The sequence below is a fragment of the Loxodonta africana genome, chromosome 8 (assembly GCF_030014295.1).
Source record: "Loxodonta africana isolate mLoxAfr1 chromosome 8, mLoxAfr1.hap2, whole genome shotgun sequence".
Taxonomy (NCBI): Eukaryota; Metazoa; Chordata; class Mammalia; order Proboscidea; family Elephantidae; genus Loxodonta; species Loxodonta africana.
This window is the reverse complement of record NC_087349.1, coordinates 44,287,030-44,311,157: the sequence shown is the minus strand read 5'-3', so window position 1 is coordinate 44,311,157 and position 24,128 is coordinate 44,287,030. Positions and strand designations below refer to the sequence as shown.

General features: G+C 35.9%; 1 protein-coding gene across 16 annotated transcripts in view; it reads left to right on the top strand.

The window, feature by feature from the left end:
- Positions 1 to 24,128, top strand: part of KMT2E (lysine methyltransferase 2E (inactive)) — a 94,841-nt gene that overhangs the window by 61,235 nt on the left and 9,478 nt on the right. For 13 of the 16 annotated variants that reach the window (XM_064289873.1, XM_003407196.4, XM_010587324.3 and 10 more), the window contains 12 exons: positions 14 to 144; positions 1,688 to 1,805; positions 2,930 to 3,039; positions 6,523 to 6,784; positions 7,845 to 7,940; positions 18,207 to 18,371; positions 18,700 to 19,008; positions 21,597 to 21,851; positions 22,005 to 22,149; positions 22,636 to 22,886; positions 23,193 to 23,249; positions 23,383 to 23,946. In XM_064289873.1, coding sequence (XP_064145943.1) covers positions 14 to 144; positions 1,688 to 1,805; positions 2,930 to 3,039; positions 6,523 to 6,784; positions 7,845 to 7,940; positions 18,207 to 18,371; positions 18,700 to 19,008; positions 21,597 to 21,851; positions 22,005 to 22,149; positions 22,636 to 22,886; positions 23,193 to 23,249; positions 23,383 to 23,946 — 2,463 coding nt within the window. The remainder of the gene's footprint in view (positions 1 to 13; positions 145 to 1,687; positions 1,806 to 2,929; positions 3,040 to 6,522; positions 6,785 to 7,844; positions 7,941 to 18,206; positions 18,372 to 18,699; positions 19,009 to 21,596; positions 21,852 to 22,004; positions 22,150 to 22,635; positions 22,887 to 23,192; positions 23,250 to 23,382; positions 23,947 to 24,128) is intronic. The other 3 variants (XM_010587330.3, XM_010587329.3, XM_023544498.2) reach the window with 3 other exon arrangements.

The window sequence follows — 24,128 nt, the reverse complement described above, 5'->3', positions numbered from 1 at the left end:
ATTCTGATTTTAGAGCCATATACAAAAGAATAAGAAAATTCTGAAATCTGCAAAAGATTTGCCTCCTGATGCACTTATTATTGAGTACAGAGGGAAGTTTATGCTGAGAGAACAGTTCGAAGCAAATGGATATTTCTTCAAGAGGTACATTCCTTCATTTTTCTTCTAGTTTTCTGTAGTTAAGTATTAAATTTTTGGCTATTTCACCAAACTACTGTGATTATATGTATTTTTTTCCTATGTGATGATTTCTGTATTTTAAACTGTAGGGTGGTTGAACAGTCACTAATGATAACTTTTGAACTATAATAAAATATAACATAAAAATGACTAGAGAAATTGGCAGAGACGTGTTCTCTGTCTCTTGCCTATCATGTTTAGCTAAAAATCCTGAAATCAGTCTACTTCTAATATAAACTGACAGCAATGTAAAAAAACAAATAAACCAAACCCTTTGCTTTTGAGTCGATTGTGACTCATGACGACCCCGTGTGTTAACAGAGTAGAACTGTACTCGATAGCATTTTCTTGGCTATAATCTTTGCAGAAGCAGATAGCCAGGCCTTTCTTTTGTGGCACCCTTAGGTGGGTTAGAACCGCCAACGTTTAGGTTAGAGTTGTGCACAAAGCATTTCTACCACCTAGGGACCTGACGCCGATATACCATAAAACCAAATCCGTTGCCGTTGAGTCGATGCCAACTTATAGCAGCCCTATAAGATAGAGTAGAACGGCCCCATAGGAGTGCCAAGGAGCGCATGGTGGATTCCAGCTGCAGACCTTTTGGTTAGCAGCGCGACACTTAACCACTATGCAACCAGGGTTTCTGAGACCAATATAAGTGAATGTTAATCATGAACTCTGATTACTACCTGAGATTACAAGGAACCTTGTCTCACTAGGACCTGTGTTAACTCCTCCTACCATAATTGCTAGAACCCAGAAAGACCTGTGGTGAGTGACTGCAGGCAGAACTCCTTCGCCTTTATTAGACAGTACTGGGTTTCTTCTGCATTATTGCCACTACTTTGAGCTTCTACTTTCTTGGTATTGGAATGACATTGGAGGCCTCTTCTATGGCATGGGACTTTTGTGGGCAATAGGATCCTGGTAGCCATTGCTTCCTTAAGGTCTAGCAGTATGCTTCTGTCTCTAGGGGTAATATTCCCAGTCTGTGTCCTCCAATTATTAAATACATTTCTTGTTGTTTGTAACTTGAACTTTTTACTAAAGATATGAAAGATACACAAGAATTCTTTTATATACCAGATTTGATCTGAAATGGATATAAATCAAACACTTTTAAATGCACCAGGAAATATGTACTTTAAAGGGCATCCGATTATGAACCATTCTGTAAATGTAGTAGTCACTCCCTTTTTATCTCTTTTTTTGGTAAACTTGGATTTCCACCTTCAGTGAGTTATCTTTGATTAATGTAAGGCTATATAAAAAAAATTTTTTTTTTTTTATAGGCACAGGTAAAAATCTTATTAGCATAGTGACTAAGAGTGGGTTTTAGAGTCAGACTGCTTGTATTCAAATCTTGGCTTTACTAATTGTGAGCCTTTTACAAGTTAAACTCTGTGCCTAAGTTTTCTCGTCAGTTTACCTGTTAAGAATAACAATAACAGGAGATTGCTATTTTAAAATGTTAATAGCTTAAAATGTGTTTCTTTCTTTGTAGACCATACCCTTTTGTTTTATTCTATTCTAAGTTTCACGGGCTAGAGATGTGTGTTGATGCAAGGACTTTTGGGAATGAGGCTCGGTTCATCAGGCGTTCTTGTACACCCAATGCAGAGGTAAGCTTACAGAAGTCTTTCGTGGGGCTGGGGCAGATATCTGAGCAGTAAGTATAAAATCTGGTAGCCTGAGACACTGTAACTACTGATACTTTTTATGTCATCCAGCATCTTAGAAAATTTTAGTTGATACTAACTGTGAGGCATTAAAAGTTACTCTGCACATTAAAGAAATTGTGATGTTCCTTGTAAGAGAAAATACTGGACTCCTTTCTGTTTATCCTAGAACTTGGCTGCTAACCAAAATTCGGCAGTTCAAATCCAGCAGCTGCTCCTTGGAAACCCCATGAGGCAGTTCTACTCTGTCCTATAGGGTCGCTATGAGTTGGAACCAGTTCGGCAGTACATAACACCACCAGCACAGGGGTTAAGTGTATGCTATGATTTGATCAAGTTAGATGACAAAGCTGAAAGCTAAAGCAGATTTTGTATGTGCCACTATAAAAATTTTTTATAAAATTGTATTTTAGTGTGGAGTATAAAGTAATGTTTTTGGCTTTGTTTTTCTACATGCCAAAATAAGCATTCTTAATTATATAATAATACAATGTTGCAGTTAAGAGTGTGGAATTCGGAGCCAGACTTAGTAGATTCCTATGTCTCTTCTGACTTACTAGCTTTGTAACTTTAGGAAAATTACTTAACCTATCTATGCCTCAGTTTTATCTGTAAAACAGTGGTATGAGAACTGAAGGAGTTAATACATGTAAACCACCTAGAACAATGTCTGGCTTAGAGAAGTACTCAGCTGTTTGCTGTAACATTACTGCATTTCATCAAAACTAAGTTGCAATAATAACTTAAGACTCATTAATTTCAGAGATGCTAAAATATGGGAGCAGGTGAATCTTAGAATTGATGAAATACACTATTTTTTTTATGCCACGTGGTGTGCTGTAGGAGTAGGAGTAGGGGTTGGCAGTCGGCAGGGATGTTTGGTTACAAAAACTGATTTATCTCCTTCCCTGTTGGTAACTACAGATTGGTCATTACAAGTTTTTTAATTAATGGTTTATTTTCCAAGTTGTATTTGTAAAATACTTCGAATAGTTTTCAAAATGGTAGGATGTTTCTAAGGTAGAAAATAATTTACAGATATATAAAATTATTTTTGTAACTAACAGGTGAGACATGAAATTGAAGATGGAACCATACATCTTTACATTTATTCAATACAGAATATTCCAAAGGGAACTGAAATTACTATTGCCTTTGATTTTGACTATGGGAATTGGTAAGTTCAAGTGTATAAATATTGTACCTGTTGCTTCAAAATAGTTTCTTAATGTCCTTATTATTACCTAGACATTGTCATTACTTCCTTAGCTTTTTATATTTATTCACCATGAGAAAGTTAAAAGTACTTGAAAATAAGCATTTTTGTATCATCTTCCATTACATCATTGTTTAGTGGAGCTCTGGTGGCGCAGTTATTACGAGCTCGGCTGCTGACCAAAAGGTCGGCAGTTTGAATCCACCAGCCATTCCTTGGAAACCCTATGGGGCAGTTCTCCTCTGTCCTATAGGGTCTCTATGAGTTGGAATCAACTTGACGGCAGCAGGTTTGGTTTTTTAGTTTTCTTAACTTCCCCTGTTACTGTGATTTAAATGTTCCTAGTAACTATAATTAATAATCCTAATTCAGCCATACAACACTGACCTGGTTTATATGAGATTTTGTATTTCCTTTTATACTTGTATTTTAGGGGATACGGTTCTTAGTTATACAGTTAATTTGGTTAATCAGTATGAACGAGTAAATTTTTTTGCCCTTCAAAACAAGTTGTACCAAATCTTCTTTGCAGTGTGAATTGAAAGGATTTTCAAACACTAGGGGGGAAAAATGTTAATTCTGAGTCTAGAAATGTCCATTTGTTTTTAAAAAGTTAATACACAAAAGGTATAAACAGTAATACAAACGTGTGTATGGAATTCTCAAATCAAGAAACAAAACATTGTCCATTGACAACCCCTTACGTTTAACAGCCAGATTGCATCTCATCTTCCCTTTTCCCTCCTTCTCCAGAGATGACCAACCACTGGCCTTACTTTGGTACATTTCTTTAACGTTTTACTGTTTTCGTATAATACCTAGTATTTTGTGTATTTTTAAACTTTATATAAATTGTTACATATTGTATTCCTCTGTATTCAGCTTTTCTCATTCATTACTTTTGTGACATTTAACCGTATTATTATATGTATGTAGCTCTGGTTCGTTTGTTTTCCCTGCTGATGACATTTATCTGTCTGTTTCATTATTGATGACTCTTTAACAAAAAGTGTTCCTTTGACCTTCTGCACATATCTGCTGTATACATGTTCTTTCCATATTAGTTACCTAGGAGTGGAATTGCTGAGTTACAGAATGTACACAGTCTTAGATTTACTAGACACTGGTAAATTACTCTCCAAAGAATCTTGTACCAATTCACTTTCCCACAGTAATTTAGTTCCCTCCTCCATTTCTTTAAGACTTAAAATTGATCCTAATCTCCGTGAAATGGTGTCTTTTTATATTTTAGAAATTGTCATTTTCCTTGATTATTAATGAATCCAAGGATCTATTTATTTAAATCAAGTACCATGCAGATACTTATTTCCTTGGACAAAGTGTCTAAAGTTGAGAGAGTAAACAGCTACTGCAACAAAATAAATATAATTTAAACAGAATTAAAGCCAGTATTTTTTAAACAACTAAATGTGTATCTATTTCCAGTCTCCATTTTATTTTGCCCATGAAGAAACAGTTCACAGATAAAACTAAAGAGACATTTCTCACAAAAATCTTAAGGCAGTAAAACAATTTTCCTGAATCTGTTTTTTCATACTATAGTTTCGTAAATAAAACACATGTATGCAGTTTTGCCTCCCTTGGAAGATCATACATAATAAAATCTGTAAGGCTATTCATAAATGAATATAGGACACAATCTCATGGCCTGATACCTTCCACCCAAAATTTGATTGTTTTTACCAAGGATCTCTTTATATATTCATTTGTCATTTGGAGTTCCTCTCTTGTGAATTGCCTAATTATGTTATCTGTCGCTTTTCCTGCTGGGTAGTCTTTTTCTTCCTGAAAATTTTTTGGAGTTCTTTATATCCAGAATATATATATTCTGTAGTCTTTTGAGCTATCCTATTGTGTATTTTATTTTTTAAACTTTGTTTGTTATCCTTTTTAAATACAGAAGTCTTTAATGTCCACATTTTCTCTAAACTAAATTTCTCTTCAGCTTGCACCTCTGCCTGATTTTTGGAGCCTAATTTATCACTGATAACTTCAGCTATTCTTTTTGAGCCATTTCTCCCTTAGAAAGTAGGCAGTTTAGCATAATGCCTCTTTACTCATTGATTTGAGAGACTGTGTATCCCTTGGTGGTCAGGAATAAAAGCTTTTTATTATCTGCCTGGTTTCAAGTCCTAGCTTGGTTTTGTACTAGCTGTGTAACCTTGGACCATCTTCTTCACTTTGTGTCTCATTACCTCAAGTATAGGATGAGAATAACAACAATATTCAGCTAACAGGGACATGCTGAAGATTCAGTGAGTTAACCCATAGAAAGTGGCGTTTAAAACAGTTCCAGTCTCAGAGTACATGCTTCATAAACATTACCTGTTGTCATCATCATTATTTGCAGTCTGTTATCCTAAAATTAAGGAAAATACCTAGGAAGAGATTCAAGCTAGTTTGTCAATACCTGATTTTGCAGGGTGGGGAGTAGGACCATAAAATGTTTGAGTTCTACCCCTGGTTCACAGGATTAAGCAGTTTGACTTAACACCTGTCTAGCAGTGTTGAAAGTGAATGAGTAGGAATATTAGAAAATTGGAAAAGTAAATTGTTTTTATTGTAAACAAACTACTTAAAACATGCAAAGTTGGAGACTTCTGTTAACTGAGATTTCGGCATTTAGCTTGTATCCTAGAGATGAACTAAATGTTGGTAGTACTACTGTAGACATAAAGAGGGCAGAGAGTTGAGAAATACTGAAGAGATGAAACGTGTGTGGGCATTGGAGTCATACAGAGCTATATCTGAATGCCATCCCTACCAGTTATTAACTGTGACTTTGGATGAGATACGACCCTCTCTGAACTGTTATTTCATCTGTAAAATGGGAGTGTAATATTTATCATCACTGTGAAAATGTGAGACAGTGCAATTATTTTTCAAGCTTCCTCTTAAAAGAGGAATACTTAAGAGGGGCAAAGGAAATGTAACTTTAAATTTTTTAAAGTAGCTTTTTAAAGAAGTCTGGTTATTCAAATCATTCCTTAAATTATAAGATAAACCTAGTTAAGGTTTGGTATTTATTACACCTAACATTTTTTATGTATGTCAAACTTCAGGTCAGTAGTTTTTTGTTTTTAGAACATATACTTTATCATATCTGGGACCACTGAAATAATTATACTTTTTGCCTTAGTGTTATTTTGTGTTAGCTACATTATCATTTTACCTAAAAAACTTAAAGCTTTGAGTTTTTTGGTTGAAGATTCAATCTCTGGTCAGAAACTAACTTCCAATAATAACATTGTTTTTATGAGAAAATAAAATTTCATTTGAAATAGTAACCAGGAATGCAAAGTAGTAAAAAGTAAGGATTGCGTATAATTAGTATACAATTTTGTGGAAACGGAGCTGAAAATAGATTGGAAGATCTTACAGCTTTGCTTTGTATCTTGAATATTTCACTGATTATCTTTCTAGTAAGTACAAGGTGGATTGCGCATGCCTCAAAGAAAATCCAGAGTGCCCTGTTATAAAACGTAGTTCGGAATCCACGGAAAACATCAATAGTGGTTATGAGACCAGAAGGAAAAAAGGAAAAAAAGACAAGGATATTGCAAAAGAAAGAGATACACAAAATCAGAATAATGCTTTGGACTGTGAAGGAACCAACAAAATGAAGAGCCCAGAAAGTAAACAGAGAAAGCTTTCTCCACTGAGATTATCAGTATCAAATAATCAGGTACTGATATACATGCTTTAGTGATTCTTGATGAAAGAAATCGAGTTAACAAGGGAAAACAATTTTGTCATTTTTTAAACCTTTTTGTTTCATGTAAAATTGCTTGTTTAAAATATTTTTAAGTCTATTCTGTTATTTTATGAAGTATTTGTAGGTGTAAAATACAGGTTCTGCTAGAATTTGTATATTTATTACTAAGAAATAATTTAGCCATTAAATCCTTAAGGAATTGAATATAAGATTTTTCTAAGACTGGTGATTTTAAAAAATCTTCTGGGTGGCCATTTTATGTTCATAATCAGTGTTTTTACTTAAAATCTTAAGCCATAAAATTTTCTTCCTTAAAAATTTGAAACACAGTAATTACCATATTTCTACATAAATAACATGCTCCTTCTACGTTTGTTTGCCAACTGCACCCTCCCCCCACGAGGTATTTTTGTAAGCACGCTAATCGTGAAAAATTGGCATAGTGGCACTTAGGAAAATACCTAGGAAGGGGAGGGCATGTTTGGTAAACAAAGGTAGAAGGCGTGAGTTATTTGCATAAAAATACTGCATATCAATCTTATAAGGGTGCCACAAAATAGCAAGTAAGATTTTTGAGAAGAAAATCAGTAAGGATACATATTATATGCCCCCTAAATAAATAGAAGCATGTGAAAATAAAGTAAGGGCTTGTTCACTTCCACTACATTATTTTTACTAAGAATATGTTTTAAAGTGAACATTTATTGAGGACTCTGTAGGCACTGGGTTTTGTGAAATAATTACGTTTATGTTTTGGGAAGAATATAAACATACGGCCATGCTACTATGTATGACCTTCTGGGTTCTTTATTGATAAGAACTCTATTGATTAGAACTTTAAAAACCAAAAATATTTGATTGCTCGATTTTGAAATGTTTCTTGAATTAGGAGACCAGTTTTAAATTTCTTAATAGGTAGGCTTGTAATTTTCATATGTTGTTTGCTTGTAAAGTAGTGGTTGAAAGACATTTTTATTTAGTTTATTGATGAAATAGCACTTTCTATAAAGCAGTCATTTCCATCTTTCAGGAACCAGATTTTATTGATGATATAGAAGAAAAAACTATTAGCAATGAAGTTGAAATGGAATCAGAGGAGCAGATTGCAGAAAGGAAAAGGAAGATGGTAAGTTGGGAAGTCAGTAGCTGCCTAATGCTGTTGCTTCTGCGTAGTGACAGCTGCTCTTCCCGTAGGAATTGTTGCTGCCGTTACCTGGACTTTGACTGTCCTTTGTCTGAAGTTAGCAACTTTGAATCCTTGATGTGCTATTAGAAATTCTAATTGGCTTTATCATTATCATTCAAGTAATTTCCACTAATCTTGTATATTTTTACTTTGTGTTAGACATTTAAGAATGTATGACATTTAAATATTTTAAACATTTTTGAAGCTGAGAACTATTAATAAATTTTAATGCCACATTACTGTTTAAAATGTCTTTCATTAGCTAAATTTTATTTTCTCTCTCCAGGATTTAGTATAAACCAAGAACTGAACTTTAAAGCTCATAACAGCACCAAATAAGTGGCTTATGAAAAAAACAAAAACACCCCCCCCCTCAGTTCGGTAGCTACGTCCTTCTGTATTCTCATACTATCATAAAATAAGGTTTTTATTAAAATAAAGTTTTGGGTTCATATTCCTTGTACTATTTATTTGCAAATACCAATATAAAAACTAGGACAAGATACTTTCTCACAAATTGATGGTAATTTAGTGTTCAATATAATGTTAAGAAAGTACTATAGTTAAGAAATTATTAATCATACTTCGAGTGCCCCAGGATTTGAAAATGAGCTCACAAACTAATGATCTTCGTGTTAAGTTTCACCATTCCCTTCTTCCGTGCTTTAGTGGTTCGCATGCTATATTCCATGGAATCCCAAGCGTCATACACTTAGGGGTGTGATCTCTAAAAGCGGTCATTGTAGGCCTACTATAATTATCGATTTATTGATGCTATTCACAGTTGTGAAAAACAGTGCAGAACTGTCTCACAGCCTCAGGATTTTAGAAACTGTTCTTTTGGGAGAGGGTAGGGTTAGAGATAGGAGACAGGCAAATTACGGAGAAAATACTGGAGGACGTTGGTTATAAAGGAGTTCCTATACCTAATTAACTTAAACCTTTTTCAAGATTCAGCTACATGGGAATTACTATACCTATCCAGATTCCGCTGCCTCTTTCTCTTGACTGTAGATTTTTAGTAGTAACGTCCCGTTCCTTACAGTTGCCCACAGTCTTGTATTTGTATTAATCCTGCAGAAACTTTTGGGAAAATAACTTTAAGAGTATCATTGGTTACTGTATGAGGCATGTGTCTGGTTGGAGGAGGAGGCTATTAAGAACCACTTGAAAAAAATGTATGAAATGCAAAAAAACAAAACAAAAAATCTGGAGGTTCTATACCTGCAAAATACTTTATTTAGATTGATTTCTGTTTAAAAGTTCATACGGGTACGGAGCTACTTTTACACTATATCCTCCTGTCAGTGCTGAGAAACTTAGAACATTCTGATTTCCAGTTCCCAGAAGAAAATGGATGCCCTTTTTGATGCTGAACTTGGTGGAACTTAAAAAGATATATATGGAATGGCTTACTTGGGAATCCATTTTTGGTCCTGTTGATTTTGCTTATAAATATGCTAGATTAATGTAGAAGAACACTTCAAAGTGTTTATATCCATCTTAGCATATTCATTCTAAGATCTGCTACTAATGTGGCTGTGAAGCCTGGATATTTTTATGGGACTAAAATGTGGAAAACTTGAAAAGTGTGTTATGTCTGGTATTGTGAAAGGATGTGAAATAAAAATTTAAAAATCTTCTTTTGGCTCCTTGACCAGTAACCCCTCAAAGTCATTGCAGTTCTATTATTTTTAATTGGTACATTTGTGTTGATGTTTGAATTACTGAATTTTTAGATATACACAGTCAGTCAGCAGAACACGAGAACACACATCCTGGGATTCCTGAGCAATTAGCGTTTTTTTCCCCCTAACTTTGAGGGCCAAAATACTTGGTTTTGAAAAGCTGAAATATAAATCACTATTTTTCTCGTGTTTGCGGTATTGGTTAGATAAACATCAGTAGTTGGGAAGATAAGGTCAAATCAAAAAGTGGCAACTCAACTAAAAACAAACAAAAAACAGGACAAAGTGAAAATAGTATTAATACTACTCCAGAGAAATTTGTTAGACTGATTTAAATTTTCTCCTGTGACAGAACTGACTTTTGATCCATAATGGAGATGGTAGCTAGCATATATACTTACCAGATTGTGATAAAAGGAGTTAGTCATACCCTCCTGGTAAATAAATTCCCGTTAAAGAAAGTGTGAAAAAACCACCATGTAGTCTTTCAAGTCATTTTTTTGTAGTGTAGCTTTGAACCATATGAATTTGTGGATACTTGACTAATTTTACCTACACAAATGGCAGTTTCACACAAAACCTAATATTTAGCATCTTGCTCAGTCTCTAAAAATTGTACCAGTGGATTTATGTATTTTGGTTGCTGACTTTGCTTCTTTTTGATGATACTGGAAGGCTAGACAATGCCTCTGCCTTCAGGGGCATTTACAAAAACAACTACATTGTAGCAGGAGGAGGTAACCAAACCCATTGCTGTCCCTTGGATTACCCTATAGGACAGAGTAGAACTGCCACATAGGGTTTTCAAGGCTGTAAATCTCTACAGAAGCAGACTGCCACATTTTTCTCCCACGCAGCAGCTGGTAGACCTACCTACCTTTCAGTTGGCTGCCAAGTGATTGATTCACCAGCACTCCTAGAAGTGGTAAAAAATCAAAAACGACACCCATTGCTGTTGAGTCAGTTCTGAGTCATAGCGACCCTATAGGACGTAGTAGAACTACCCCGTAGGGTTTCCGGGGAGCAGCTGGTGGATTCAGACTGCCAACCTTTTGGTTATCAGCCAAGGTGGAGGCTGTGGTAGTTGTGGTCCATTAGTAAAGGAGATATAAATATGGTGGATCACTTATTGCTGGGAGGATCTGAGACTGTTTCATGAACGAGGGTAGTATTTGTGATACACCTTATGAGCAGGCTTTTAAGAAGTAAAGATTTAACCTGTATATAGAAGCAAACTGGTGGCTACCTCGTATGGAATTGAATGGTTGCTTATTTCTGCAGGGGAGATAGGCTAGAGGTAAGAGAAGTGTGATTAATCCTTTTTGGCTAGGATTATAGCTGGTTGGGTGCGGGGAGGGTATAGGGAGATAAGGTTGGTTACAGACCACAAAAATGTTAAATGATTTTATGAAAAAACATCAAATCATTTGTGTGTGCGTGCGTGCGTGCTTTAGATGGTTTACAGAGCAAATCAGTTTATCATTAAATTTAACGTGTTTTGTAACACTGGTGCCAGCCCCACAACATGTCAACACTCTCCCCCTTCTTGGTCTTGGGTTCCCCCCTACCAGCTTTCCTGTCCCCTCCTGCCTTCTCATGCTTCCCCCCCTGGGCTGGTGTGCCCATTTAGTCTCCATTTACGGGCTTGTCTAATTTTTGGCTGAAGGGTGAACCTCAGGAGTGACTTCAGTACTGAGTGAAAAAGGGTGTACAGGGGCCATACTCTTGGGGTTTCTCCAGTTTCTGGTCTTTTTTGGATTTGTTTTGTTCTACATTTTTCTCCTGCTCTGTCCATGATCCTGTTGTGATCCCTGTCAGAGAACAGTGGGTGGTGGTAGCTGGGCAGCACCTAGTTGTGCTGGACTCAGTCTGGTGGAGGCTGTGGTAGTTGTGGTCCATTAGTCTTTTGGACTAATCTTTCCCTTGTGTCTTTGGTTTTCTTCATTCTCCCTTGCTCCAGATGGGGTGAGACCAGTGGAGAATCTTAGATGGCCACTCACAAGCTTTTAAGACCCCATACGCTACTTACCAAAGTAGAATGTAGAACATTTTCCTTGTAAACCATGTTATGCCAGTTGAGCTAGATGTTCTTCGAGACCCTGGTCCCCACAGCCTTCAGCCTAGTAATTCAGTCCTTCCAGTTTTTTGGATGTGTCTGTGGAGCTACCGTCACCTTGCCTTGGAAAAGTTGTGCTGGCTTCCCCAGTATTGTGTATTACCCACTTACCTATTGTCTAGTTCGTGTTTTTCTCTCCTCACCCCACCCCTCTCCTCCTTTGTAATCATCAAAGATTGTGTGTAAACCTTTTCATGAGTTTTTATAGTAGTGGTCTCATACAGTATTTGTCCTTTTGTGACATATTTCACTCAGCATAATGCCCTCCAGATTAATGCATAGTTCAGATTCCTCATTGTTGCATAGTATTTCATTGTTTGTATGTACCATAGTTTACCCATTCATCTGTTGGTGGGTATCTAGGTTGTTTCCATCTTTTTGCTATTGTGAATGTTGCAGTGAACATGGGTGTGCATATGTTTTTGTATGATGGCTCTTATTTCTCTAGGATATATTCCTAGGAGTAGGATTGCTGGATCACATGGTATTTCTGTTTCCAGCTTTTTAAGGAAGCACCATATCGTTTTCCAAAATGGTTGTACCATTTTGCATTCTGACCAGCAGTGTATAAGGGTTCCAGTCTCCCCACAGCCTCTCCAACAATTTTGTTTTTTTTGATTCATGCCAGTAATGTTGGGGTGTGATAGTATCTCATTTTAGTTTTGATTTGCATTTCTGTAATGGCTAGTGATCCATAGCATTTCCTCATGTGTGAGCTGCCTGAATGTTGTCTTTGGTGAAGTTTCTTGGATTTGTTTTATTAACATTTCCTTTTCCCTACGTTTTCTGTTTTTTGGTTCCTTCCCCCTCCCCCCCGCCCCTTAGTTCTTAGGAAGTTAAAGCAATTGACTGCTAACCAAAAGGTCGGTGATTTGAAACCACCAGTGACTCGGTGGGAGAAGGATGCGGCAGTCTGCTTCCTTAGAGTTACAGCCTTGGAAACCCTGAGGGGTCGCTGTGAGTTGGAACCAACTCAGTGGCAGTGGGTTTAGGAAGTTCTTAATCTGCTTACAGAAGCCAACTTGTAGCTGAACTGCATGGGACTGAATGGAAAGCTACTGTATATTTCTACTTCAGCGAGTAAGAGTTAATTCTTAGGCAGTAGGTTAAAACTGGGTTGAGAGAATCTTACAGTAAGTGCAGTTAAGCTATGGCATTACAAATACTGTAGGCTGTACACACTCACCTAATTCCAAACCAGGGCGCCACTTATCCCCCACGTACACGTTAGTTAAGGTGGGATTCATTAGGTGGTTGTAGCCTTGCCAGAGGGGAAGGGGGTTAGATACCGTGAAGAGCACCTTAGTTACTGAACAAGTGATTGTTTAAAAATATAATACTTTTGAAAGATAAGAAGGTGGCTTCCTTTCTCCTCCTCCCCCATTTATAATGGCATGAAAAAAACCTATATAGTATTTTTAAAATACTGTGTTTTCAAAAGTTTTCTATAACCTCATTAAAGTAACTGCCCTGGGAATACACTCTTGGTGTAGTATTTGATGGCCTATTATAGTCAGATCGCTTAACTGAAGTCCATGAAGGTTGTTTAGTAGGTATTCACATTTAGAACGGTAGAAACATGAGAAACAACAAGAAGGAGATTAAGTAGTAGTTACCTATATATGAGATTCCTAAAATTAGCAGGCAGCTAAGATAGTCTGTATAAAATCTCACTAGAATATAAGTTCCATGAGAGCAAAAATTTGTTTTTTTTTTTTTTGGTCACAGCCCCAGTTCCTAGGGGAGAAAAATGGTTGGCTTTTATAAAAGTAGATGCTCAATAAATATTCATGGCAGCCATTTGAGAAAAAAGATACACCCTTAAGTGCGAACTAAATGAAGCTTCCTATAGCCCAGGTAAGGAGCCCTCGTGGCACAATGGTTAAAGCCCTCGGCTAGTAATCAGGAGGTTAGCGGTTCAAAAATCCGCCAGCCATTACATGAAAGAAAAAACCCCGACGATCTACTCCCATAAAGATGACAAACCCTATGGGGCAATTCCACTGTACTTCAGGAATCAGCTGGACAGGTCACGAAAACATCATAGTCCATGTAGTGTGCTGGAGGCCTTGCCAGGATGCGGAATTTTCTTGCCACAATATACCCAGTCCTCGTCGTTCATATCAAAGTATTCCACAGAACTCTGAGATGTTCTATGGAAAAGACGGTGCTGTGGCCATTTCAGTTTAGTGAACACTACATACCGTATTCCCCACATTTGAGATTCTCAGGACACATGGTGTGTTTAAAAACCCTTGAGAGATCATGATGTTGACTAATAATCATTTATTTTTCTAAGGGCTGGCTTTCTCTCATCATTGTTTAGGAATTGAATTTTTAAAGATGAGTAACAACATTATGGTATTGAATAGCAAAAGGGACCCACTTGTTTTTATAGGTATTCTGGTTCAAATAAAATTAGGAATATTAAGCTTTAGCTGCCTTGTAATAAATTCAAGATTTCCAAAATCTTGTTTTAAATGCTTCCAGTTTATATGACTTCAAGTAACAGTGATGCATGTTTTGTATGTGTTCAACTCTTACTCACTGAACAAAAGTTTGTTCGCTACATGCTGAACACCATTTGAGGTACTGGGCATCGATACACTGGTGAGCAAGCAAGGCAAGGTCCTCGCCCTGGACAATCTTTCATAGAGGACGAGATGCAGGGAATAATGAACATCTATGAAGATAAAATAAATCATCATATGATGAAGAGGAACTAGGGATACCACACAAGCTACACAGGAATGATTTTCATTGGTAACCGATTATCTTATTTTTTAAAGACTGGTAAATTAATCTCTAATTGATAAAAAGGGTAAGGGAAGTACTTTTGCACAAGGAACGTTTTAGCTTCTGTACAATTTCAAGACTTTAGTGTAGACCAGTTGGGCAGGTGGGCTCTGGCATTTCCCTTCCCTTTAATATTTTGGGCAGTATCTTTTTCACATTTAAGAAAAGCTACTCCTAGTCAGCAGCAAGGCAGAAAAGTAAATCAGGAGTCCATCGATGCCCTCATTCATTTTGTTTCCTTCTCAATTCATAGACCCCACTACTAGCAAATTTCCCTCTAAAGCTATTACAGCATCCATAAATTCATAAACTTTTACTCATTTTCAAGTTATCAGCTATGTTTCTCTAATTGGGATAAATATTAACAATTTACTCATTAAAGTTCGTCAGTTGCAATGTTACATAAATATACAAGTGTATATATAAATGCAGTTTCCAAATCACATTGAGCCTAAGTGGAAATATCATTCTCTGTTATGTAACCCTCGGACTATATAGACCTGAGTTTTCTGTATCTGTTGAACAGGAGGCTTAGACAAGAGCTCTATAATTTTTTCCAACTATAAAGTTATGATTTCAAGTTGAATTTCTGTGTAAGTATATTTCTACTTTGAAGCACCATGTTAGAATAAAAATTCTCAAAATACCTACCCCTCAAGTGATAAAATCCTATAAAGGGCTATTATTAAGCAGATTTTTTCTTATAGGAAATTACAATACTCTATATTTGCTGTTGTAAAGCCTTAAACTATGTCATAAAAGCAACCTGCAGATAGATCTCAATCAACACTAAAGCATTAATGGTGTGTCAAAAACGAACGCAGTCTTCCTGAAACGCAGCCATATCTGATTCTCATTGTGTATCAGGTTCGTTCTGTTGTCCAGCTTATGGAATACACAGGTCACAGTAGTCGCTCTATGTAAGAAATGTGACCTAAATTACATCAGGCACAGGTGTTAGGTTCTATGGACAATCTGCTGGGAGATTAAAAAGGTCTCCAAATTGATCACCTACAGTCAGCTGCAACTCCTTCAAGCTACCTATACAGCTGTTGTTTTTCAGTTAGATTTATAAAATGAATGGTAAGCTTTCAGTTATTAGATACTGTATATTTAGGTATATGTCAAAGAATGTATCAGATGCAGCAGTGAGTATAGAGCTGAATGACACAAACTTTAAGGAATTTAAAGTAGGTAGATGCAGCAAGATGTGTTTACATGCCCATACAAGGTTTGTGTGCTTTAAGGTGAAGCTAGGTTACAACTATTAGGAAATCTGTTCAGTGCTTTCAGCTGTATTCTTACTCAGTTAACAGCTCTGGTAATTGCCTTATGTGTAGTACGTCAGTGGTTATTAGAAAGAAGAGTAAATTGGGAGCAAGGAAACTTGGACAATTATTTCTCTGCTTTTGGTGGGTCATTTAATGTACATGGACTTTATTTTATTAGAATAAAATGAGATTATTTTTTAAGATCCTGACCAGCTCTAAAACATTTCAGATCATCCCTAAGGTTTTGCTTTGACTACCCATTACTTCTATTTACAAGGGAGTTCAATTTTTAATTGAATGATTTTGAGTGTTTACATCATAGAATTTTATTCTCTCACTCCCACCATCCAAAGTAAGTGAATACTAAACTATGTTAAAGAAACATCTTTTGGCATAAACTCATATTTATCTTAGAAACACCCTGGATAATTATAGAAAGTTTCTTTCTAGATGCCTGGCTTATGGGTAATTTTTTTTTCTTCTGTATATAAAATGATACCTCCTCCTTTTAGACAAGTTTTTTTCCAGAACAATATACTTTTCCCACATCTACTTTGCTTTTTTTTAAGAGAGGTAAGTATCCCCCCCAACGTGGTTCATCAGGCAAAGCAATTTAAAAAATGATCTTTGTTACTCCAGATTTCCAAATTTAGGGTTTTAGAAAAGCCCTAATATACAGGAACAGGAGTCCCTGGATGGTGCAGACGGTTAAGTGCTCAGCTACTAACTGAAAGGTTGGTGGTTCAAGTCTACCTACAGGCACCTCAGAAGAAAGGCCTGATGATCTACTTCCAAAAGGGTAGTTTCCACAGCCACTGAAAATCCTATGGAGTGCAGTTCTACGCTGAAACACGTGGTTGCCATGAGTCAGAATCAATTCCACAGCAACTGTTTTTTTTTTTTTAATATACAGAAACGAGTTTTTTGAGAGAGAGAGAGAGAGAGAGGCATAAGGCAAAACGGGTCAAGGGAGAGTAATAAGAAATTTGAAAGACTTGAGACATAGAATGGTCTAAAGAATTCAGCTTTAAAACCTCCAGTTTGCAGTTAAGAGCGTATTTTGCAGATGCTACTTAATTTAGTGTCTGATTACCCACGCCAGACTAGGAGAGAGCTAAAATGCAGATGTGTATCTACGAACAAGTATCTTCCCTCTTTGGACCTTAGTTCCCTGGGTGAGGATAACACATTTTTAAAAGAGTAGCACATTTGTAGTGTGGGAATTTACTGTGTAACAGTTTAGAAATTTGTAAGTATTCTCAGAGTTTTGTTGGCATACTGCTTTGCTCCCTTAAGGTGTAACAAAGAAAAAATACAAGAAAGAGTAAGCAGTTTCCAGAGTGTAGGTGTCTTGATGCTTGAATCTCTGCTGATAATTACTGGAACTAAAGCTCCAATGTTGACAAGACTGTGGCAGCCAGACCTTGAGTTTCTGATCTTTCTTTCTTTCTTCCCCACATCGATGACAATAAAGGAGGAAAGACAAATGGATCTGAGCCTCAGGACCTGGTTCTTTTCATTTGGAGAACTGGACAGTTGATGGACGTGCTTCCTGTTTCTGGTTGAGAGCTGAAGCATTTGCCAGGCCCACTGGTCAAGGCTCTGGGTCTTGCTTTTAATGTTCTCCATCCAAGGAGAACTGATGTTCAAAGGAACTCTTGCTGTTCCTCAGTCCCTGCCTTGAACTGTCAGTATAAGACAGGAAGAGCAGAAGGTAGAGGAATGCCTTATAAGAATTATAATGGAGGGCAAATGGGCTAAAGTAGAAATAATAATTAACACTTATGGAATGCCTACCATTTTTCCAAGTACTGTTTGAAAACTAAAGACACTTTCTATTTGAGCTCAGTAACCATCCAGCGAAGTATAAGTATTATTACCCACATTTTGTAGTGTCAGAAAGGTTACCTAGAGTGACGGAGATAGTAAATGACAAGAGTCATGGGTTCAACTCCACTATATGCTGCTACATTTCTATATTTGCTCCCTAAGTGTGTATGAATTAGCTTTTCAACATATTAACTTTACAAAAGGCTGGCTTCTCTATTTTTAAGAAAAATGATTTTCAGTTTGGTAAAGCACCGTAGTTTTTGAGGCTTCTGTTTTACTCATCATTAACACTTAGTCATCCGAGAACTCTTTTCATGAAATGTATCTGTAACTGCAATGCTTACTGAAATGCTGTTTCAAATTCTAAAAGTTGTTTAATGAATATCTTTTTCTTCATATCACAGAAGTATTGTTACTAACAATGTTATTTTTAAAAAATTTACCATGAACATTTGGATTTTTTAATTTCCAAACATTATTTATTATGTCACTTTAAATTTCCCAGACAAGAGAAGAAAGGAAAATGGAAGCAATTCTGCAAGCTTTCGCTAGACTTGAAAAAAGAGAGAAAAGAAGAGAACAAGCTTTGGAAAGAATCAGCACAGCCAAAACTGAAGTTAAAACTGAATGTAAAGACGCACAGATCGTCAGCGATGCTGAGGTTATTCAGGTATTACTATTCAGCTCTAGTCTGTTCTCACGAAGCACCTTCCAGTGAAATTTCTGCACAGGATTTAATTATATCTACAAGGGATTTTTATTAAAGTCACATATTACCCTTTCAATAGCATTTTCAAATCCTGTGAGAATCTAGGGCTGAGATGTAAGAGTATATTTTTAAGAGTAAGAAAATTTTTAATTATGTGAACTCAGTATGTGCCAGAAATCATAAAGAAATTTGAGAAGTAGTTTCTGAAGGAAATTAATGTTTTAGATTTCAGCTTTTTTTCTTATATAAACATAGTATCTAAATTTCTATTCTCTTGTTTTTTAATTAGGAACAAGCAAAAGAAGAAACTGCCAGCAAGCCAACCCCTGCAAAAGTGAATAGAACTAAACAGAGAAAAAGTTTTTCTCGGAGTAGGACTCACATTGGACAACAGCGTCGGAGACACAGAACTGTCAGCATGTGTTCAGATATCCAGCCATCTTCTCCTGACATAGAAGTTGCTGCACAACAAAATGACATTGAAAATGCTGTACTTGCAATAGAACCTGAAACGGAAACTGCACTAGCCGAAATAATGACGGAAACTGAAGTTCCAGCGCTTAATAAATGTCCTACAAAGTACCCCAAAACAAAGAAGGTATGATTCTTAATGTAGTAAGAACTCAGAAATTCAGTTTATAACATCTCCTTATGTATGAAGATAGACATGATTTTTATACTTGCAGAATTTTAAACTTAGAATGAGACTTGCTGTTTTAGTGAGATTGAAATCAGTTGCATTTTATCTACATAAATGTTTCCATTGTTATGAAGTAATATTCAGTATGTCAAGATTTCCTTTTAATATTACAGCTAATCATTCTTTGAATAATTTTGCCTGTTATATAGAAAATTTATATTTCTCTGAAACAAGTGGTTTTAGATGTGTTATCCTTCTTAGTATTTTTTATAAATTGTAGAGGTAGATTATAAGAATTAAATGTGAAAAAAAAGTAAATTTCAACAGAATGTACTAAGAATGTGAAAACTTATAAGGAAGAGTAGTTATAGATGAATTCATTAATAAAAGTCTCTCACAAAAACTACTGTCAGATTTAATGAACTCATCATGGGAAACGATCCATAGAGTGAAACCAGCCTGAGCTTCACAGCTCAGGAATAACAGAAGAGCCTTATGAAGCTTTTATTTTTCGTCTACCCTGACTGGAGTAGAGTGCAGCAGATAGGAGCAAAAACACCAAAGCAGTCACCCTTAGGCGATTTGGGGAGGGAGGTGGATCATAAGCATTCCTTTTACACACTTCTGTGACAAAATACTTTGAAATGTCATTTATTTTGTGTTTGTTCTTACATAATCAGCATAGTCTGTAGGTGCTTCGCTAAACCATGAGAAGTAACACACTCAGTAACTTACCTGCTATAATGTCACAACTGGGCTACTGAGAGCTAGGATCTAAACACAGCTCTGTCCCTGTTCTCCAACACATGCTCTTTCTACTGCACCACATAGCTTAAGCAAGCAAGCCAGTACTTTAAAAACAAACCATTATTTTTGGCCACTTGGAAGGAAATGAAACAATTCCAGCTTTTCTCTGTAATTTGAATCAGTAAAAAGGAAAAAACTCAGGTTAAAAGAATGTAGGAAGCTGCTTTCTCAACAGCAAATATCTATCGACATGATCCCTGTTCAATTAAATGACTATTACTGTGGTACTAAAGTTGATTTAAATTCCTAGTTTGATATGAGCTCCTGCATCTCCCTGGTCTGAGATGTGGGCTGCTATCTATATTGAGTCTCTCAAAAAAAAAGCCTCTTTTGTCCAAAGGTTCTGCATATGGTATTCTACTGTTAATTTAAACCACATACTGTTTGACAGTGTAGGGGAATCAAAATTGTCATGATTTCCTCTAAAATAAAGGCTACATTCACTTTAATAATACATAAAATTTATTCTCTGCCAGATATTGCTCTGGTGTACGTTGCTGGCGTATAGCTGGCAAAAACTGAACTGTGTATATTGTATATCAAAGAATTGCAGGGTAAGTTAAAACGGTTCTTGAGTGAATTTTAAAGCATAGGAACATAAGAGAGACTAAATCCCTGAATCACTGACTCTCAATGCTGACAGCTTTTTTTCCTAAGACAGCCTTTTTCTAAGAGCCTTACATATGTTAACTGTTTTAATCCTCACAATCCCATTTGTAGTGCTAAATTCTGTTAAGACTTATTTTACAGATAAGGTTACTGAGGTATAGAAAGGTTACATAATTTGCTCAAGGTGTGAAAGTATCACACCAGGCATTCTGGTTCCAGACTCCCATGTGCTTCTCCATTACATCATATTGCTTGTCTTAGAAAGGTAGTTCTGTACGTGTAGAAAAAAAGGCTAGAAAGAGGCCAAAATATTCATAGTGGTTACTTCTGGAAGATAAAATGAGTAGGCTATTTTTCTAATGTGTGTTTCTGTATGTGTAAATGTGTATATATACACACATACATAATACTTTCCTAAGTATCTATAAATTATATTTATAATAAAAGGAATATTATTTGATATCTAGATAGAAAAGATACGAATGCACAGACAGCAAAAAAACAAAGTGCTTGTGCTGACAAATGTAATCTTAAAGTTGAGTAATCATTAATCAGTAGTAATTTAGAGGATAGCCACTAAAGACTGAATTATGTATACTGTCTATCAAAGAATCAGCAGAATTAAGAAAATGGTTAAGTGAATTTTCAAAAGAGAAATATAAGAGATAGTCAAACTTTCTCAATCATTGATTCTCAGTGCTCAAAGCTTTCTTTAAAAAGTATGTGCACTGCCCTCATCTGAAAAGCACTGCTTAAAATCAGTTTAAACTGGACATTTTTTACCTATAATAGAAGCAGTTACAAACCTAAATTTAGTGTTTGTTTTTATTAATTGGCACTGAAGTCTCCTAAGATTTTACTATATTAAAAAGCATGAGTGTTTTTATGTATATGAATTTCCAATAGTCATCATGTGTTTTGTTCCTACAAAATAGTATTGTATAAACAATTTTAGGAATAATAGATAATCAAGGAAATGTTGAGTCATTTATTTGGACATCATATATATGAATAATATATATAAATAATATATAATTATTATTTAAAATACCAATTTCAAATTGGAATATTCTATATTGGAGAATCTCTGTAATTACATGTATAGTGATCCAAATTTTTCTTTTCTTCAGCACTTGGTCAATGAATGGTTAAGTGAGAAGAATGAAAAGCCAGGAAAACCTTCAGACAGTCTTTCAGAAAGGCCTCTGCGCATAACTACGGATCCTGAAGTGCTGGCTACACAGCTCAATTCTTTACCAGGTCTCACTTACAGTCCCCATGTATACTCTACTCCTAAGCATTACATTCGATTTACTTCACCATTCCTTTCAGAAAAAAGGAGAAGAAAAGAACCTCCTGAAAACATTTCTGGCTCATGCAAGAAGGTAAACTTTTCTTGGGATATAAAAAACTAGGATAAGCCAAATGCCAGTCTCATTCCCTAGTAGTGAAATGCTTTTGGAATCTGTTGTACATTTATAGGGTATGTAAACAGCTAAAAATTGATTTCTATCCATTTATTATTTTATGTATTCCAGCGATGGTTGAAACAAGCTTTGGAGGAAGAAAATTCTGCAATTTTACATAGATTTAATTCACCCTGTCAAGAAAGATCCAGAAGTCCTACAGTCAATGGTGAAAGTAAAAGTCCACTACTATTAAATGATAGCTGTTCCCTGTCAGGTAGAATTTTTTTTGAGTATTGTTTTAGTGTGAGCAATGTGGCAAGGTTATATATAGCTTCTTAACAGGCATATTCTAGTTACTGCTGTGCTATTTCAGAAATGATTCACATTGTCACATATTACTTTCTTTTCTGTCCTTCAGACTTTCTGATGAATATAGACATAAAAACGTTAATTTGCAATACCATGTTTGCTGGGATTTATGGACTCTAAGAAGTTAACATCAATACTTGCAAGATTTCTCTGAAACCCCTAGGCCTGAAAGCCTTCAGCAAAGATAATGCTTGCTAATAGTGAAGTTAACTAATTTGGAAGAGATTGCTTCATGTTAATACTATCTTTAAAAACCATGAAATTAGACTTGGGGGAAAGTCATCAGAATTAGTATCGTCGATGTTTTGTTATTTTTTAGAATGTAGTACACATATAGATTGTAGCAGATACCAACAGTATATAATGTCTTATAAATTATTTTCACCAACAGATTTAACTACACCACTAAAAAAACGAAGACTTTATCAGTTACTAGATCCCGCTTACTCCGAAACCTCCACACCTACTCCTTCACCGTATGCTACACCAACTCACACCGATATTACTCCTCTAGACCCATCATTTGCCACTCCTCCACGGATGAAATCAGATGATGAAATGTGTAGAAATGGTTATAAACCTATATATTCACCAGTTACCCCAGTAACTCCTGGTACACCAGGAAATACCATGCACTTTGAGGTAAGAAATGTAAATGAACTAGTACATTGAGTAGAAAAAAGGTTTTCAGGAAGTGAAAGAGAAAACTGGGAACAGACACTTAATTGGAAGTTTTTCATTAAAATGAGCCTAACTTCCTTGTTATTGATACATAGTCAGACTAAGTGACTACATGTATCAAATATACCTTAAAGCATTATTTGGGGAATGGAAATAAAGTCTAAACCAAAGTCTGCAGTACTTTCTCATTTTAAGTTTTCATTTCTGTAAATAATCATGGATTTGGCAATATATTTTAATTTTCACTTCTAATATTTTTTTATATAGAATATTTCTTCCCCAGAAAGTTCTCCTGAAATTAAGAGACGCACTTACAGTCAAGAGGTAAGGAGTTATTAAAAAAAGGGGGGGAATTTCTCCTAGTATCATTATTTTGCTTACATTATTGGTAGACTTTAAACAAGCAATGTCAAGGTGTGATGATTTCTGTATTTTTTTTTTTTAACTCTATAAACAGGGATATGACAGATCTTCAACCCTGTTAACGTTGGGGCCTTTTAGGAATTCTAACTTAACTGAAACGGGTCTGCAAGAAATAAAGACTATCGGTTATACCAGCCCAAGGAGTAGGACCGAGGTCAGTAGGCAGTGCCCTGGAGAAAAGGAACCAGTATCAGACCTCCAACTGGGACTCGATGTGGTCGAGCAAACTGCCTTACATAAAACCATGGAAACGCCTACACATGACAGGACTGAGTCTGCCAGCCAACTGGAATCTACTCATTCTGGACGGGCCACGATATATTCCTCCTGGGTAAAGAGTCCTGACAGAACAGGGGTTAATTTCTCAGTAAACTCTAACTTGAGGGATCTGACACCCTCACATCAGTTGGAGGTTGGAGGAGGCTTCCGAATAAGTGAGTCCAAGTGCCTGATGCAGGATGATACTAGAGGCATGTTTATGGAAACCACTGTGTTTTGCACTTCAGAAGAGGGGCTTGTATCTGGTTTTGGACGGACTGTTAATGACAATTTGATCGACGGAAGTTGCACACCCCAGAACCCACCACAAAAGAAAAAGGTTACAAATCTAACAATTTATACTCTTTTTAATAATGTTTTTTAAATACTTCTGAGGGTAATGAGTAGCTATAATGTGTATTATGTAAGGCATTCTTCATTTAAATTTTTGATATGTCATTTTAAAGCCTTTTGTAAATGCTCAATTAGAAAATGTTTACAGAAAAAGTAAAAAATTCTAGT